Source organism: Dromaius novaehollandiae, chromosome 3, assembly GCF_036370855.1.
Source record: "Dromaius novaehollandiae isolate bDroNov1 chromosome 3, bDroNov1.hap1, whole genome shotgun sequence".
In the NCBI taxonomy this organism is placed as follows: Eukaryota; Metazoa; Chordata; class Aves; order Casuariiformes; family Dromaiidae; genus Dromaius; species Dromaius novaehollandiae.
Window position 1 is genome coordinate 34,280,623 of NC_088100.1, and position 19,721 is coordinate 34,300,343.

General features: G+C 39.6%; 1 protein-coding gene across 1 annotated transcript in view; it reads left to right on the plus strand.

Annotated features, from left to right (window-relative positions):
• KCNQ5 (potassium voltage-gated channel subfamily Q member 5) overlaps positions 1 to 19,721 on the plus strand; it is a 306,273-nt gene that overhangs the window by 227,784 nt on the left and 58,768 nt on the right. Inside the window, exon 3 of the mRNA XM_064508669.1 lies at positions 2,829 to 2,955. Coding sequence (XP_064364739.1) covers positions 2,829 to 2,955 — 127 coding nt within the window. The remainder of the gene's footprint in view (positions 1 to 2,828; positions 2,956 to 19,721) is intronic.

Below are 19,721 nucleotides of genomic sequence, written 5' to 3' on the forward strand. Positions count from 1 at the left end.
AATTAGTAGAAACTTCAGTTACTTTTGAGAGACTATCACTCTGCATAAATTGTTAAAAAAAAAAAGTTGGTAAGAATAGCAACTATTTTTCTCAAGGAATGAGCAAAGATATTTTACGTTGTTTCTCCCAGAAAAATCTTATATTCTTGCCCCCTCCCCTTGAAAAAAGATAAAATATCATTTTGCTCTTTTTCTCCCTCAGAATATGTATCTCCATGAATTTTCGTTGGAGTGCACGTGTACGCACGTGGCAGGGGTGAGAGAGAGAAATAGGATTTCTGCCTGACCGTACGTTGCAAGAGATTTCCAAATATAAGCTTTGAGCATACAATGACTTTTTCATCTTTGTATAACTGAGCAAGCGTAGAAAATAGCACTCACTAATGGTAATGCAGATAATGAATAGGAAACTGCGTAGTGCTAATAGGAACCAGAACATTAAACTACCAAAAAATTAACACTTTTCAACTTCTATCATCAGTTTTGTGGTATTAATTTAACTCGAGTGAGGCTGTAAAATCATCCTTCCATAATCATTAAATACTCTACGGTCTTGCCCGTTCTCCATCAGAGGCGGAACAGGGGGTCTGCAGTATAGCAGAGGACGTGCTCCGGCCGGGGTGAGTCGGCTGCAGCGCAGAGCACTTCCCAGAGGGGAGGAAAGGCGCCCGTGGCAACTTCAGGGCACTTACTATGCAGGAGGTGTCCCTTATGCATCTGTACACACAGTATGTTTTCAGGGAAAGTAGAAACTTGTAGTCAAATGAAATGTGAAGAGATTTTAACAAGGAAAAGGTTTTATTGGCAGCAAGAAAATGTTTCATGCTTTGTCGTCTTCCCCGCGCATCTCTCTTACCCCTGCCCCAAAGAAGTAATTTCTTTAAGAGACTCAGATGTCAAATGGCCTGGATGCCTGCCATGAACCCCTGTAAATTCAGAGACATCATCTAACAATGTGTAAACCAGATTTAACAATTCACGCTATAAAAGTGGTAGGCAAATGACTAAAATGCACATTCCTGTTTTTTTCCAGTTGGCTTCTTGTCCATTTTATTCTTGGCCAATGGAGAATTTCCTACAAGGAAATGTACCACATGGTAGCCTACTAGTAAGAATTATTGGTACTATATGCAGAACTTTTTCATTTTTACAAATAATCCTTTCTAAAATTGTGCAGTAACTCTGTCCATGGAATTAAGTTGAAGTTTGCTGAAGCAGGATGAATAAAAATCCTCTAAACAATCACAGTCATTTTTCCAGGTGTTCTTTTTCCAACAAAAAAATACAACTGACATTTTATTTAGGTGCATTTTAGCAAAGAGATCTCATTTTGCTTTTGTGATTTATGAATTCAATATAGGATTTACGAAATTGGAAATGAAGATACTGAAGAAGATTCTAAAAACACTATCAGTGTGATGTAGTTATAACAAGTTGACATGTTTTAGGACAGAATAGTATGTTTTCAAATCGCTCTGTGAAAGGAAAAGCAAATTAAATTCACAGTGTTTCAGTGTACAGCCATTAATCATAAGCTAGTAAGGCATCATTACATGACACAATATTAATAATACCCTTAGTTCAGGTAAATTAATGCCTGAGTTGACATGTCATATTTACAGGTTTATTGGCTTCCAGAGTTTTAGTCTCTTATAGACTAAAAACACGCAAATTATTTATTGGGAACAAGTTGTAAATATTTCTCTATTTAATTTATTTGTAATGCTTTCTTACCAGCACCACACTAGTCCTCATCCTGTAGGAATAACAAATTAATTGGCTGACAAGGAACAGCTTTCTCCTGGACATGGAAATGCATTCAGCTGCCAAATAAAATACAACTTTTATCCTCTTCTTTTTGATGAGCTGCTTAATAAGCTCCTTCAAGTACTTTTCTCCTTCTTTTAGTTAACACACAAATTTTTGTTTTAGCTTTCCAAAATCCATAATGTTATGATGGCATTCCAGAATATCTAAATTAAGTTTACAGCTCCATATCAGTATGTAGGTATTATTTCACAGAATCTTACAGAGATTCAGATTTCCTTAAGATATGGAGAAGCTGAATTCTGCTTCAAACTCTATTGCTGCAACTTAGCTGACCTCACTGTTGTACTGAAAATAGACTTTATTCTACCAAAAATGCCATAAATACAGGTTGACATTTTTTAAATGAACAGTCTTAAAAAAGGTTCCAATGTGAAAGAGAAGAAAGTCAGGCAAACAAGGCGAGATTTTTAGATGTTTTATTCACACAGTTGTCCAGGGAAAGTTACACCTAGTTTGAACATTAATTTGTCTTAGAAACAATTACATACAATTGAATATAATAACAATTGCATGCACCTTAACCTACACTGGGAAATAAATTGATTTCCTAACTGCTGCTTCCGCATCGTCACAATCACTTTACCTATATACTGTTACTATGGAGTAAAATGAGAATATATCTATAAAAACACTCAGCCTTTAGAATAAGAACTAATTTTACAGATGTAGATACATAACACCTTTGGTAGCTCTCTAAATCACCTGTGGTCTGATCCTCAGTATTCAAAGTCACTGGGTATTTTGCTTTGATATTGGTTGTATAGGAATAAGCCCTCCAGTCTTTCACATGAAGTAGCTGATTTCAGCAGATATTTAATGTTGCTGACTTGGGCCCTTCACCAAGAAGCTCTGGGGCCTGTTTTTACCAGGTGGACACGCAACCATCCTGGAGAACGGCAGCTCAACACAGGCTGCTAGACACACACAGTTGTCAAGTGTTTCTTGATGCTTGGATGTTGGTTATCTATAACAGATATTTTTCTTATTTGCCTTTCTAGGAGTTTGTCATGATTGTTGTCTTTGGTTTGGAATTTATTATTCGTATCTGGTCTGCTGGATGCTGTTGTCGATACAGAGGATGGCAAGGAAGACTGCGCTTTGCAAGGAAACCATTCTGTGTGATAGGTGAGTGTCCCAGCCCTAGTTTATTTAAAGTAAAAATAAAAGCACCTGCCCTCCTGTCCATTTTGCTTCTAAATGAAAAAAAAAGGGGGAGCAGATTCAGTTCACAGTTACCCTGGTGTAAATCCAGAATAGTTGTGTGTCAACTGTCATCTGCCCAAGGCTTCTCTAGATACAAAGAAAGGCCCTTAATACCAGTCAGTTCATTATTCTCATATTCTCCAAAGAATGTTTTTCTAAGCATGTCATACAGCTGACATGTATAATGGAAAAATGAGAGGTTGAGAGCTGATGTCCTTCAAAAATCACAATCTCCTTGAGAATCATGGGAGCTGTATGCATTAATGGCCATGAGTATTATACAGCTTGTATATACATATGTACATACATATATATGTGCATACGTTACATATCCTCCTTACTTAACCTTCTGTGGTCACAGATAAGATGTGTGTACACTTCATTAAATTTGAAAACCTACCTGGGAGCATATATCATGCTGTCATCTGACAACATTACTTCTTCCTCTTTGCATGAGAGTCCAGGTAGCAGCTCTGCCAGTGACTCCGGCACAGGAGATAACATACTGCTTCTATAACTGTTTCAAGAGTCTCTTCCTCCCCTTCCTTGCTCTAGGCATTCTCTCTGAGAATGGATAAATAAGTCCACAACCACTCAAATCCCTATTTTTAAAAAGAATCTGTAAGAAATCAGTTTCCCAGTGAAGGCAGAAATCAAGGATGGCTAACCAAATTCATCTGATAATTTATTATTTTTCTAATGGTTTGGGGCAAAAGCTTTGTAGAGGACATCTGTGGAACTTCAGGATCTCAACTTTCCACCTTCTGTCTCAACCTCCTTCCTCCCTTCAGCCTTTAATTTCATCTGCTTGTGTCTTAAATTAAATTATGAAATGGTTGGGGCAGGAGACTCATTTCCCCATGCATCTACAGAGCAAGTAGCGCAATGGAGTCTCACACTCATAGCAGTAATAGCCAAAGGTCTCCATGTAAACAAGGGATAACAGTAACCTTGTCAAGGGGAATGCAGCCGTGATCTGAACAGAGTTGCGCCTGGTGACGTGGCAGGCTGGTGTTCTGGGTAGTGCTAATGTCTGAAGCACACGTTCTGCCTTCTGTCTCATTCCCTGGTAAATCCACACCTTGTCTCGTGGAGGACTTTGGAAGAAGGGCCTTTAGCAAGAGGTGCACAGGTAGGTGGAAGGGAGGCTCCGACTGTCTCCCCCGCAGAAAGAATCACCCTGCAAAAGCTATCTAGTGGCACTGCAGGAGAGGAGCAAGTATCAGGATTGGCAGCTGTGTTTTTTCAGGAATAATGGGAGACCTGAAAGTATCTTACCCAGACCCAGCCAGGCCTGCGGTCGCATATTCACCCCAACGTTCCTAAACCTGGCTGAGAAGAAAGTGGAAAGAAGATTCAGAAATCTTCCCAGCCTTTACCAGGCAATGTGTCGAGGGAAAGCTAGAAATTCAGACATTCACTTTCCCTGGCATCAACAAACATGGCTACCTTTCTTAACCAAACTTAAGTTATTTCAAGATTTTGCGGTGCACGTGAAGCTTTCCAGTAATCAGGTTTTTTTCAGCATATAATCATAGGAAAGGACCAGCCTGTTAATTTAATAAAATTAACCTACATTGAGCATTTAGAACTTACTGGAAACATATGAAACATTTAAGCATTTGAACTTATTAGAAACCTTTGAAACGCCAGACCGTTTTGCTACTCTCCTGAAATGCTTTTGTGTGGAAACACTAACAGTTTGTTCAGTTCAGCTTTCATTTCTCCTCCATTTCCTGTCTCCGTTCAACTGGCAAGTTGTCTGACAGTGATTTACTTCACTCTTAGGTGTTAATGCCCAGCAAAAATGAATGAAGGTCCTTTCTTGTTCAAAACTCTATGTTATCTCAGGGCAACTGACGTAGATTTTTCCCCTTTCCTTTAAACAGCTCATAGCTACCCTCCCGCTATTTGTGTAAGAGTTCAGGCAGATTTCCTGGCACAGGCCCCGGAGAGCGTTGGGGTTTACTTGATTCAGTTATGGTTTTTCCTCTTTGCTCTGGAGTCCATCTGCTCTCCTGGTCGCTCCTGTGTTTATGTAGGACATCTCTAGCCTTAAAAGCATCTTCTCTCCACTGCCCCCCTTGAGACTCTGGTATTTGCTCGCAGAATGAACTAGCCGCCAACAGACCTTCGCTCGTGGACGTCTTCCTGGGGAACTTTGTTCTGCAATACGCTATAAAGCCCCCAGTGCAACTTCTGGAAACAAACGCACTAGCTTCAATTTCTCGTCATTAATGACATTTCTTGCCATTACTCTGTGTCTCTCTCCTTTTACTGATTGTTTTTTGTCCATTTCTGGACCATTGCATCTCTGAAGGCAGTTTCAGATGTTCAGTGTCTCTCCAGATTTGATCTTTCAAGGAGGAGCCTTTAGCAAGTTATTTTGCAACTCTTGTTACATAGGCTAAATATTTGCCTGACACCCAGACTTTGCAGTTCTTGCACAGTGTGCCCTAGCAGCAAAGCAGGCCAGCAACATCCTGGGCTATATTAACCAGCCAGTCGATTGAGGAAAATCATTATCCCCTTCTACTCAGCAATCATTGGACCGTGCCTGGGATGCTGCAGCCTGTTTTAGACCGCCCAGTATATGAAGGACATGAATAAACTGGCATGAGTTCAGGGGATAGCCACCAAGATGGTCTGGGCTGGAGGACTTGCCTGGTGAAGAGAGGCTGAGGGAGCTGGGCTTGTCCAGCCTGGCAAAAAGGCAGCTTTGTGGGGGACACAGTGAACTTAGTGGTGAGATCTCCTTAAAAGCACATGGCCAATTTCAGCTTTTTATTTTTTGTGTATTTGTTTAATTATTTATTTATTCATCCATTCAGTTATTCATTCTGCTTATTATTACAGTGAAACAATAATATTTTAAAAGACTTAGTCTGTTTACTATTAATTAAATTTTCCTATATATCCGCAGCAGATCTGTTCCCTGATTATTTTTGTGGTCAAACACAAGTCACACAGGGGAATGGCCTACGAGCTAGAAATAATAAATTTGAGGATTACCTCAAGGGTAACATTCAGAGAGCTTTTATTGTTTTCCATTAATAACCTACCAGAAAAGCATTATTCAGGGCCAAAGCTCTGTGCTTACGTTAGTGTGTCTACAGTGTCACTACCCTGACAAATTAGTTCATCAAGCAACTCTGTGTGCTACTAGGTAAGGAAAAATATCTATCAAGAATATTTGTCAGTTTTGTATCCTTGTTTATCTCTGTGAAAATGGGAATAATACTGCAGTATTAAGCCTTGATTGGTATTTTGTTTTAGATCAGGATCAAGAGTTGCCTGCCTTCCCTCATTTTCTCTGTTTATGTATGACCCCATGTATGTAAGGCATAGAGCATACCAACATACCCTCCCAGGGATACTGATGTGCTTAAAGATGTATTTACTTCTGTAAGATTCTAATTTTCCATAAATCCCAGGCACATCAGTCTGAAGCTTGGATGTTAGCACTAGAGAGCAATGTTGCTGTGTTGTAACGCAGTGATCAAGGCTCCCTCTGCAGTCTCAGTAACTCAGATGCTGGTGGAGGAGCCCTATCCCTCAGGACAAGCCATGCTTACTGAAGATCCCTGGGATAAAAGGGGACATGTCTGCTGATCAGGGAGAAAGCATGGCACCCCTTCCTGCAAAGCCAGCCAGGGACACAGAAATCAATGATGCATCCATTATCCTTTCTCTATTGGCAATGGTTTTCCTACCATTACATGTTACCCGAAAAAAAATAAACTTCTGGCCACTGTCATGTGCATTCAGTTTGGGAGGCTTCACCATCACAAGACTGAGCTGTGAAAGGTCCTGCAGCTTTAAAAGCCACAAGAACATGTCTGGTTTTGTACAGCACCTAGCATCAATGAAATCTTAGTATGTGACATGGGCTCCCACGCAGTGGCATGATATAAAAATAATTAGGAGTAATAAATAACAAACTGTGGGTCAGAAGTGTAAGATCCTGTCAGCCTCACTTGCATGTCTGACCTCTGCCAGGCAGGATCTCTTTCTTAGGCTTTCAGAGGTCCTTCTTTCTATCCACTGTCCATGTAAGAGACTTGGGGGCCTACTGTTTGTATGAGAAAACCTGGCAAGGGCAAGTGAACAGCACACAGGTGCTCTTCCCTACAAATACTGGAGATTATTAGCACCAGCTAACTGCCTCCAGTGACAGCAGAAGAGAGGTGCTGCAGTATATGGTCTGGATCCCATTGCATAGGACTACAAGACAGTTCATTAGTATTTCAAGCCAATGCGGCAAAGATGTGTCTTCCTTCACGAAGGCAGCAGCTTTGGAAATGGTGAAGGGAAGGATGGAGAGTTACCCTCAGGGGCAGGCAGAAGTGAGGATGAGGCTGTTTTCTTGAACCAGAGGCTAGCATATGCAGGAAGACTAGTCTGCAGATCAGCTGTGGAGCTGGGCTGGAGAGGTGAGCATGTGCTTCATAGCTGTAAGGGTGACTGCTGGAGCCAGGGCAGCAGGGGAGTTCAACCCTTGTAATGTGTGGTACAAAGCAGAACATACTAAAGAGAGCATTATTCAGGAAGGAGAAACTTAAAAGAGTTATCAAGAGTCAGACCCATTCAAGGAATGAGTGATGAAAGCCCAGTGAAGTAACTCAGCATAACAACATACTATGTTGTTTAAAAACCAAGTGAAGAGGAAGAAGGCACTTGCTGGTTTGGCTAAAGATTGTTGTGTTGTGACCTTCTTCAGTGCAGGTACAGGACAGGCAAGCAGTGGAGAGGTAGACTGAACAGTGTCCAGAGGTTTAACAGTGAAGAAGCCAGTGGATCTACAAAAATTAGAGAGTAGCTGGAGAGGCAAGAGGGACTGAATGAGAATTTGCAGAGCAGAATAAAGCCATTTTTATGGAAAAAAAGACAAAGGAATCAGAGAAGAAACAGACTGTGAATGATTTGGAAGAAAGAAAATTAATGTCAGAGGGGAGATCATGAAGAAAAAGCAAAGAATGTGGATAACAAAGTAATTATTTCAGCATGTTCCTTTCTTTTTTCAACAGCCACTACCAGCTTGCACATTCCAGACCATGCCTTATCATAGTGCACATTTATTCCGTTATAGACAACACACAATAGAAATATACTATGAAACTATCTCTACTTTGAGGAGGAAAAGGGATATTTTAAAGGATTGAGCAATAGTTAAAGCTGCATTAAGCTTAAAAACACAGTTGATTCTACTTCAGTATCTAAGTTGATCCACCTGTTTTCCTTTTCCAGGTGAAAGTATTGGATAGACCTGTCCACACTTATATTTCTATTTTCAGTAGAAGGTATGGGGTTATTGGTTTTAAGTATTCTTGTGTGAACACATCGGAGTAAATATTCATTTATTTGTTTTATGGGTAAGGTTTTCCTCTGTGGTCCCTGATACTGAGAGGGGTTTTAAGTATAGTTGAAGTTTAATATTACTGTAATTTGTCATAAGTCTGAGTGGACAAATGTTTAGGTGTTTGAGCTGTGAAAGGTACATTTTCCATCCAGATTACCACACGTGTGTGCCTGTCTTGACATTTGGGGGGAAAGGGAGTTAATCAGTAGATTTGTTTTGGACAGTTTCCCAGACTTCTCCCTCTGTTCCTGTTACCAACTTTCCTCTTTGTCGTGGCCTTCAGTGACCCAATTCCCTTGAAATATCTCCCTCATGTAGCTGACATTATCAGCTGATTAGTTAATACTTTGTATGGCCCTTTCTGAAAAGCTTTTAAATGCCTTTTCTGAGAGTGGTTCATGTAGGCAGCAATATAGCAGTGCCCCCCCGGTACATCTGGTAGCAAGCAGCAATCAGATACCTGGCTCAGCTCTGGCTTTCCTTCATGTTTTTGCTGATTTATCAAGTCCAGTGAAGTTCATTTCTAATTGTGCTTCAGTAATGCGTCATGTCTCATTATTTTGTAACCAGAATGCACTAACCACTGAGAAAGGGCTTCCCACAGCATGGGAAGTCAACAGAGTCATCTTTCCAGTCAAACATTTTTTTTCCTATTATTCTTTATCCTCCAAATTCTCTTTAATAAGGTAATTATACCAAATGTGTTCTTTATTTTCCTGGGTTGTGAGAAGTCTGCATTCCTGTGCATAGCCAAAAAATAGCCTTAATTCTTCCTTTTAGATTACAATAGTGTTTGCTTAGCAAGCTCTGTGCTTCTCAGCTGTATATAACTTCTGGCTGTATTATGGCCATTATTACATGTGGTTTAAGAGGGAAAGGAGTACTTCCTTGCTTTATATTTTATTTGCCCATCTTCCATAGTCATTTAGTTGCCCTTCCACTGTTGCTGTTTCCTTTATTGTGGGCAGAATTCTCTAGTCCATACATCTGGCAGGATGGACTTGAGCACACAGTTTTAGTGCCTAAGCGGTATGTAAAGTCTAGATTCAATTTTGCATTTTGAAACTCCCATTTGGGAGTGATTTCACCTTAAATTTGAGCCCACTTCTAGCAATATAACATTTTTTCCAGGGCAACTAGACTAACTGATGGTCCAGTCCAGTGAAACCTTTCATGGATTTCAGGTAGTCCGTTAGTAGTTTCCCCACAGCTGCTGCTATTTTACCTCTCGTCAAGCTACAGTATGATGGAAATGTCACAAGTTCAAATTCTGTTGAGGCTGGAAAATGAACAAATTCCTAACAGGAAGCTTAAGTCCATTATCTGTAATCAGGGTCTTGAACTTCATGGCTGGCAAACTATGTTTCAGAGTGTTAAGTGATAGCAGCGGCTGTTGCATATTACTGGTCTATTTTTCATTAATTAGAGTAGTAATGAACTGTTATAGAGTACTTCTGTCAAATCTTCACGAACAAATCCGTAGCTAGTGTGTTACAAGGTCAGCTGAACCTTTAATTTGTTTTAATTCAATATATTTATGCAGTGATGTGTTGTGTGTCCATCATCTTAGTATTTAAACACCTTGTATAGTTTAAATACAGCTAGATAGCAAATCTGTTGTCCATGATAAACAATATCAACAGCCCCTTTCCAGTATAATTTGAACTCTAAATAGCCTAGTGATGATCTGGAATTAAGTATATGCTTGACCAAAGAGACACATCTCACATCACATCTCATAATAAATCCCAGCAAAACCAAGTTCCAGCAGGAAGAAATTCCTTATTGGGGCGCTCTTCTGGCAACATTCTCCTGTCAGCCTTAGTTAAACTCATTTTTTAGCCACACACTTTATTCCACAGAATACTGCAATTATCAGCAGTGGAATTATCCACTGAAGTAAAAGATTTGTCCTTCCAAGACTGGGAAGTGGAACTTCCTTAGATAATTTCAGCAGCCATATCTTCATACAAAGAAAAAGAGGTAGTCTTTAAATTAAACAGGTCCCAAACTGTATAGGCTTTTAAAACTAATATTTAGTGGCATGTCACGTTTGACAATCCTGGCAGTACAGTTTTTAAGAGCATATAGGAAATATAATGTCATTTGAATATTTTCTATGGCCCTCATTCTTTCACATTTACTTTTGCTGGCAAGTACCCTCACTATTGAGTAAGATACTGTTTGCTATGAGTAAAGATATCAGTCTAGTCTTTTCTTTCCAGAAGTTGTCCATCTGCTATTCAGAAGAAATTTGCAGGTTTGATCCAGTTCATGCTGAAATTTCTTTCTGGTATGTGCTAAAGAATTCAGCAATCTCCGTTTGTTGATTGGCATTTTTTCTTACACTATTGTCACAATCATTATTTTGAGTGGAGGAGCACCTACCATGAATTGGGCAACCTGACTAACATGCGTCTAATGTTTTCTCTTTTCCTACTGGGAGGAGTTGTGGGTAGTGCAATGTTTCGTTTTCACAAGGCTTGGAGGTTGAGGTTTTGGGTAGGGGGTTGAAGTTTTTTTATATCCATGTTATATGTATCTGCTGAGATCTCTGGTGATCAGGGAAGTCAATAAAGCTAGTGAAGAATTTCTGATGAAATGATTTTTCATTGAAAAATATTGATTAGTTGAAATCAAAAACATTTACAGAAACATATCAGTGCCCTTTTTCTGAAGAAAGGTATTTTAGATTGAAGATGGATTTTTTTTTTTTTTTTTTTTTTTTTTTTTTTGTTAAAATTAGAAGCACTCTTTCTCCCAAATGTACAGATTAGCTGATAATCCAGTTTCTGGTTTCTGGATAAAGTATGGTTAAATTCTTGCTCTGTGAGATTTGGAGCATGAAATTACCATCTTTCAACCCTGTTGAAACTATCCAAACATCAATAAATAATTCTTAACTGGTCCAGAAAGGGATGTTGATTTACCCTGTTACCTGGTGTTAATAGTACTCATCTGCTTTGTGAGAAACTCCGATTTTGTTCATTCAGTGAATTATCAGTCATTTGTAAATAGAGAATTCCAGTAGTACACGTTAGAAGAGAGCCACACCAGAACGGATGAAATGGCTTAGAGCACTGCAGTGTGAAGGACAGAACTGAATCAGAAAATGAAGACAGCTTATGACTGAAAATCTGTTAAAAGCCAGCCACCTTTTGCTATAAAGAAATTATTTGTGATATTAGAATTACTTTCTTTGAAGCCTATCTAGGAAACTACTGAAGATTATTTTCCCAAACATTATGTAGTTATGTCCATCCCAAATAAGACTGATAAAGCTTAGTACATGCGTTAAAATGGTTGGCAATTCTGAATTCAGTTCACCTTTGATGAGAAAGTCTCCTGAAGTCAAATGTCACAGTCTAATAATTTAGAAATAATGAGGTTCTCTGTCCATGCTCACTCATACTCTGTAAATGAGTTACAGAGTCTTTCAAATGATTGATCATCTCTAATATTTGAATCTCAGAAAGTGTATTGATTGTAGAATTTCCAGTGCTGCTTATGAGCCACAAGGTTTCAGTGGCATGGAAAGGTACAGCAAGAATCAGGTAAGCAGCTGACAGGCCAGGAAGCATTTAACATTTTCTGGTTTTAGACTTGATACATTCAAGTTTTAGAGACTGGCTCTAAACTCATTGCTCCTGGAGGTGCCCAGTACACAAAGATGCTCACAGAAATAGCACCTCTTTTCACTACCTTTCTTTATTTAATTTGAGATGCTCAGATACTGCCTTACTAATCTGAAATTCTCATCGTATCTGTAGATAGCATAGATGCTCGTAATATCCATAGATACGTGTCAGTGCTTCTCCATTCCAAAATTAAGTAGTTGTTAACATGTAGCACTAATGTGGAAGGTGAGGAGGACTGTGCCAAATATACGTATCTACCTACCTCAGCATAATGGAGTCCCAAAAGCAGTACAATAACTGATTTGTTTTTCAAGTTTTATCATTCTTGGCATCTAAATATATATATTTAATGATGTAAGAGAAAAACATTTCAGAACCTAATTGTTATGCAAAGAAATATTCTATTTTCTTGGTTTCTTTTCCGCTATCAGCCAGCCGACAAATGCATTGGTTGTGTGCTGTTCTTCATAACTCCCATCTCAAATAATTGTTGGCTCTTTTCCTTAGCCTGTCTTTGAAAAGAATTGCTACTGCAGTGGCTGTGCAAGTTTTCCTTCAGTGTAGTAGTGAATTATAGTCTCCAGGAAGAAATTTGAATCATTTAAAAACATTTTCATATAGGTCCATAATAGCATCCTATGTTAGATGTTTGTTATTTTGGACTTTTGCAACCGCCTGTTGCTCTGTCCTCAGCATATATACAACCTCTCATGAGACTGTGGTATCACTAGCTTTTGGTATCACTTTATTTCAAAAATCAATTTCAGCGTGTCTTTTATTTTACTAACATGCCTATACTTACTTTCCTTAGCGGAGCTGTGGCGGAATGTTGACATAAATTTCGATGTTAATGCCTTGGTTTCGTACATCATGCAACACTGAGTTCCAGATCTGACTATCTGAGCCATAGTTACCTACACTGCCAGGTTTTAGGTGATCAAATCCTGTTTTCCCTTGTGGTGTCCTGGCCACACCCCCACGAACACTGGTGAAGAAATTTGAAGATATCTGAGTTATCTGCTTGGTGTATATTCAAGGAATCTTTCTAGAATGGTTTGAAAGTCCTAGGGGAAAAGGGAGAGTGATCACAGTAGGTACTGCATTGTGGGCAACTGCCTCATTCATGTTTTTCTGTAATAATTACATTTCTACTAATCCCTGTTCACAGATTACTTTGTTCCTTTTACATTCATCGTGCAACATGTGAAATCCACAACATGCTGCTATCTTATAGCTGCTGTATGTCTTTCAGTCTCTTTGCTGCTTTTAGTTTAACTAGCGTTATTATAATTATTAGTTATGCTTGTTTTATGCTCTGACTTTATTGCTGTCTTTACAGAAGACCAGTTTATTTCTATCCAGGTCCTTTGTATGTGAGCAAGGTCTCCAGGATAAGGGTCCTATGTACAGTCAGGTTAATAATTGCTTCATTTCAATTGGATGTATTGTCATTTAGCAAAATAGTCATTTTCATTTGTTTTGGATATAACATTGGTTTCTTCAAATGTAGCTTTATCTAGATAACAACCAAGAAGCTGTTATCTATTCAGCCTTAATTTGTTAACTGACAGTGCTGGCAGGTTAAGATACAAGCCTTGCCCGTTGGTGTGCTCAGTACAGTCAAACTGATTGCTATGTCTCTTCATCCAGCCTTGCAGCCAGCTTATAACTGATTGCAAGGCTTGAAGAAATTCAGTTTCACGGATGTTTCTGTTCCTTTACATCACTGGAGATAACTACATGTTGCAACCAGCGTTGCTTAAGCGACTGAAAGCCCAATCGGCAGAATCTGATCCAAATCCCATCCAGTCCAGTGGGAATGACAGGGAATCTCTGCTTTTATGATCATGCCCCAAATGGTTACCCTCAAACTGTAACACTAGAAAAAAGACTTGTGTATAAGAAGAAAAAGTACTTTTTTAATTGCTAGTTTTTACAGATTCTGCGTTAAATGCAGTAGTTAAGAAGGATTTTTACGATGTAACAACATTGTTACGTTGTGTAACAGTGCTACAGTATTTATATCTCAAGTTTAATACAGCTATATAGAAATGTTGGTATATTTCTAGATAGCAAATTCAGTATATTATCTGTATTTTAACTTCCTCCCTTCCCTTCACACCCCAGCAGTTAAGCAGTAGGCTCCGAGAAGCTGTCATCTCCTCTTGAAGAAAGATTACATTTTTTACCTGTAGGATGGTGCTGATAACCCTTAAAAGTGAAGATCTGACCTTTACACTGGCTGTGTTTAAGATCTCACTTCGGGATCGCCTCCCGTTGGGCTTGGGGGAGCGTTACCAGATCATGCTTTTTCCCTCTCTGGCAGGCACTGAGCAGCACTCCCGTCTCCTTCTTCACGTTGCCCACACTGGGAAGTCCCAGGGGTGGTCACAGGGGGGCCCGCGCATGGGCCACGAGTCACCACCTGGAATACACAGTATTGACAATAGCACTGGTCTTCCCCGAGACACAGAGAGCTTCTTGCTGGCACTGCAGCCCCTCGGAGGCTAGGATAAGACATTCAGGTGGGCTGGTAGCTGAGGGTGAAGTGGCTGGAAAGCTCTGGTTCTGCACTGTCTGTGTAAATTCCAGTTTACCAAAACAGGAGAGTCCTGGGAGGTATTCACACTGACTGTGTAGACATCCAAAACGGTTGCGTAGGTTAGGAATGCAAGTGCTGTTTTTAGTCAACAGAGAGAGGCATATGGCCCTGGAGATGGCTCAGAAAACTTAAGGCAGGAGTACATCGCTTTCAATTAACACTTCCTACCTTAGGCACCTACATTAGGTACCGCAGGCAGATACTGGATGTTGCTTTTTTTCCCTCTCATTGAATGTGAGAGCAGACCCTTTTCTTTTTTCTCTTCTCTTCTCTTCTCTCTTCTTCCCTTCCCCTTCCCTCTCCTCTCCTCTCCTCTTTTTTCTCACCTCCCCTCTCCCTCCTCCTCCCCTCCCCTCCCCTCCCCTCCTCTCCTACAAGGAGGCTTTTCTTCCTCCTCAGAGACATGCTCTTCCCTCCCCTCCCCTTTTCAGCATCATCGCTTTGTAGTTTTCCCTGCCTTCCTGTGATGTGCCTCTTCCCGTTCACGTTTTGTCTGTGCACTTCCCTGTCCCAGGTTTTCTCTGTTCCCGGCCTTTCTGGCCTTTCCACCCCTGCACCGCTGTGCTGCCTGCTGGCGTGGGTAACGTAGGAGCCCACTTTGGTGTCTCTCTGTACCCTGCCTAGTGCCAGACACTGCTAAGAAGGTTATTAAAACCTGTAGCTCAAATGGCCATTTACGCACCTTTTTTGTTCGTACATTGGATAATCAGTGACCGACTTCTAGACTGACTCTGGAGCCCATGAAAAATCTAATTCCAACAATTCAGGGAGAAACATCCAGCCTTGTCTTTAATTTTCTCGAGTTATTCTTTTACATCCTGTGGCAATGAGTTTTACAGGGTAATTGCATGTCCTATTTCTTTTTATCCTATTTAATAGGAGGCATCCAGCAGGCCTTCTTGTCTTTCACTAGTTTGCATACCTCTATCATGCCATCTCATACGTGGCTTCTGACTAACCACTCCTAAATTATTCAGTCCGTTCCCAATATACAAGTCTTGCCATGCCTGTAGTTATTTTGTTTTTCCTTGCTGGTAACTTTATATTTTTTACATCATGATCTGATGAGCATTTGTGTTTATCAGATGTGTATGAAAGAGAATCCATCCTGCTGTCTTTCCCTCCAGCTATCCTGAGCTTTTTTTTTTTTTTTTCCACAACACCAGCCACTTTTTCGCACAGGTCTAGTATCATCCAGCAAAAAACCTCAGATATAGCAAAGCAACTAGCAAACACTAGTTTCCCAGTGCTTGTAGGGCTTATTTTCCCTGGCATAAAACGTTTATTGGACAGTGTAAATGAAGATTTTTTAGAAGGATCTGCTTGTTTTACTTGTGGTTCGTTTCTCAGCTACCTAAAGACCAAAAATAGCCTTACAGAATAAACAGTGGGGGTTTTGTTCTGGTAGATGCATATTAGTAATGTTAAAGATCGATTAAAAAGCTAATAGAGCATAAATCCATGAAAGGCTTGTAACTGAACTTAATCTTAGGTTGCAGAAGGCCTTTAGTTTTTTAAGATTTATTGAGATAGCTGTTATTGATGTAAAGATGTTTGTCAAGGTCTTATTCAGTCCACAGGAGGAGTGTGTACCCAGCAGGCCTGTGAACCTTAACTGCGAACAGTGCAAACAGAGGTGGAATGTCCCCGTTCATGCCATTATTCTTATCTGAACTAAATCAAAAATGGTGACCATAACTACAACTTAAAATTCAGTGTTGGTTGAACTATTGTGATTCTCAGCCAACTGAGAAATATTTTGGCTATATAAAGCAAAAGGTAAATAACATTATTCTGATATAATGTGTATCATCATGGCTTGATAATGTGCTACTTGTACACGGGATCAGTGTACATATGCTCCTAGTTCTTGGAAATATCAAGGAGTAATGTTACTGATCCATGCTCAGGGATGAAATCGTTAATCTTGTTATGAACCTGGATTAAAAAATGACAAAAACAAAAACCTGACCCACCTTCCTCATTCTAAAATTTTATAATGGAATATTAGTTATCATGCCTACACAATTTCCTATATTGACTTTTTGAAAATATTCCTTATTTTTCTGTCTCCAAAATTCTTTGTCGTACAGATTCCAAATGTGTTGTATTTGGTTAGCTTTACTTAAAAGTGCCTTTGAGGTGTTTCCAAACTAGTTTTGTTTTGGGGGAACATATGATTACATTCTGAGGTAAAGAGCTTTACTCAAAGTGTACCAAAGGCAGACTAAGGTACCTACAAAGAGTGGGATTCACTTGGGGCTGATAAAGGAGTATTCATATTTAGAGGGAGCACGGGGTAGATCTTCTCAACTTAGAAAGACTATATGGCTCTTTTTCTGTGGTCGAGGCATGAAATCTCCAGCCAATTTACTCTTTTTCATTAGGATAGGCTGAAGAAATGCCACATGATGAGTCTCTGAACATTGAACCAGCTTAAAAACAGATGTTAGCAGAGGTGTGCGTGTATTCATTTTTAGGTGACAGGTTTTATGTTCCCACAGGCACGCTTTGTTCAGTGGTTTTGGTTACTTATATAAGCCCATGCCCCACAGTCTGAAATGGAGATAGGAGCCTCCAAGGAAATTTCGGAAAGAAGGAATCAGAAACGGATGTGTGCAATGAAGGGCCATAGAATTGGGGCTGAGCCACCCAGGCAGTGTGGCGCGTCTTTATTTTAGGAGTTAGAGGACGGGCAAGAGAATGGCCCAGCAGTGAGTGGGAAGCGGTTCTGAGATGGCTGCACAGCGAGAAGGGGCATACAGAGGATGTATAACATACAGGAGGTGGAAAGAGCGGCACACAGATGGGTTGTGGCGATAGGGGGAAAAGTTTTAGATAACTGGGTGGCACAAAGATAATAAGTAAATCTTGAAGGGTAAATTCTCTGGACTGTCATTTTTGACTCTTGAGATGGTGCAAAGTGGACTAAAACCACCACTAGTCTCTCGGGAGAATTTGCAGTGTGTGTGTCTGTGTGTGTGTATGTGTTGGGAGTGAGGAGCAGGGATTTCTCTCCTTCGTCACCGTTTGATGTACTGCGGATGCAACTACCCCCAGATGGCATTTCAGGAGCCGACGACGACTTGCCCCCAGCGCCTGCCCCCTCGCAGGGACAGGCTCCCTTCTCCGGCGCTGTGGGCTGAGGCCACCTTCGTTCGTGGCTGCTTGGCAGAGCTGTGCTTGCCCCTGCACTGGAGTCTGGGCAATATTCCAAATATTCCAGATCTGGAATTTCAGTATCGGGACACAGTGCTGTAACTAATCCTCACAGTGTTTGCAGTTTTAAAGCCCTCGAACTGATCTCTTGTGACGTACTTGCGATTTGATGTAGCACTTATTTGTCATGGCATTGAAAAGAAGTGAAACATAATGCATTTCACATTTTATAATATTTTATATAGATTGTCTATATCATAAATAATATTATATATTATTTTATATGTATATTTTATATTTTACTTTAATTCATCTTAAATATTTTTTATCTATTCTATTTTCTCTTTGCCAGAAGAGATAGCTTTACATGTTGATGAACTGCTTTTTTAAATAGACCCACTTTGGCTATGTAAAAATAAAATATACACCAGAGAGAAGATGTCTGTATTTGCAGGAAGTCACTTTCACATCACATTAAAATCGTTTGCGTACTCAGATGATGCCAATACATTGCAAATGAAGACTAGGGAGGGAAAGAAGGGTTCAAGAGTTCATCTCTTTTGATCTTTTCACTGGAGTATTGCTCAGATGATGAGTAAGAAAATCCAAGTTCCTCTGCAAAGATCAGTTTTAGTGGACTCCGTAGAACTGAAATCAGTGACTAATGCAGCCATTTTCCATTGTTAGAAGGAAAAAAAATCTGTAGAGTGGAAGTAGTAAAATCTGTGTGGTTTTTTTTACTCATTTCAGACAGTGTTACACATTTTTGTATAACTTTTTTTTTCTCCTCTGTGTGCCACTACGCTGCAGCCCCACCTTCATGGTGTTTGACAGCAATAAAATTCAATTTTCAGACTCATCTGTGTTTATCTCTGAGAATTATCTTGATACACAAAACTATTTCATTTTCTTATTTCTAAAAATACCACATTGTTTTGCATCTTGAAAAAAGATTACAAAAGCAAGTGAAACCACTGATTCTTGAAAAAAGATTACAAAAGCAAGTGAAACCACTGATTCTTGTTTTGCCTGCAATGACAGCTAATATGGTTTCCATCCAGAGGGTGTTAGATATTTGAAAACGCAAAGACCTCTTGACTAGAGTGACAACAACATCTGCAAAAATCAGTGTCATGTATCCCAAGAATTTCCTGAAGATACCCTGCCAATTACTTCTGCTAGTAGGTGATGATTAATCATAACCTGTCTGGCATCTGAGTAGAGAGATCAGGTTCCAGACCAGAAAGAAAAGCTATATTCAGACATTGCAGAAAGCAAATTTTGCTCAAGATCCTAAGCACCATTATTTTTAGTATATGCAAAACTCAATGTATCTTGTTTTGCTTGGGGTTTTTGTTGTTGATGATGTTGTTGTTTAGGCTTTTTTTCTGCAAAATTGAGTCCTTCTTCCTGTAAAGTAACTCAGCTTTTTGTGGGAGGTTCAGAACTCCGTTTCCTGCCTCTCCCAAATTACACTAGAGATAGACAGGCAATATAATTAACTGGATGACTTTAAAATGTTTTTTTAAAGACATAGACTAATGCTTGAACATATCATATTTCAGGGGGTGAATTCAGGTGATCTCAAAACATTGTATGTTCCTTGAGTAGTTTGTAAAAATCCAGTTTGTAGACTTTGACAGTCTTGCACATACTGAATAGTACTTTATCAACGAATAGTTCTGTTTTTTTCCAGTGGGGCAAATTACAAAGTATGATATCCTGTGTCATCTCTCTAAGTATGGCAACATCTATCATCTCTCTAATCAGAGATCTGATTATAGGTTTAATCCTAAAAGACTTATTTTTAATTAAGATTCTGAACATTTTAAAGATAAAAATACTGAAAATTCTTGATTTCTGAGGTAAATACAAATGCAAGGTCACTGGAACTTCAGCCCACATTAGACCAAATTTTGCTGCCATAACT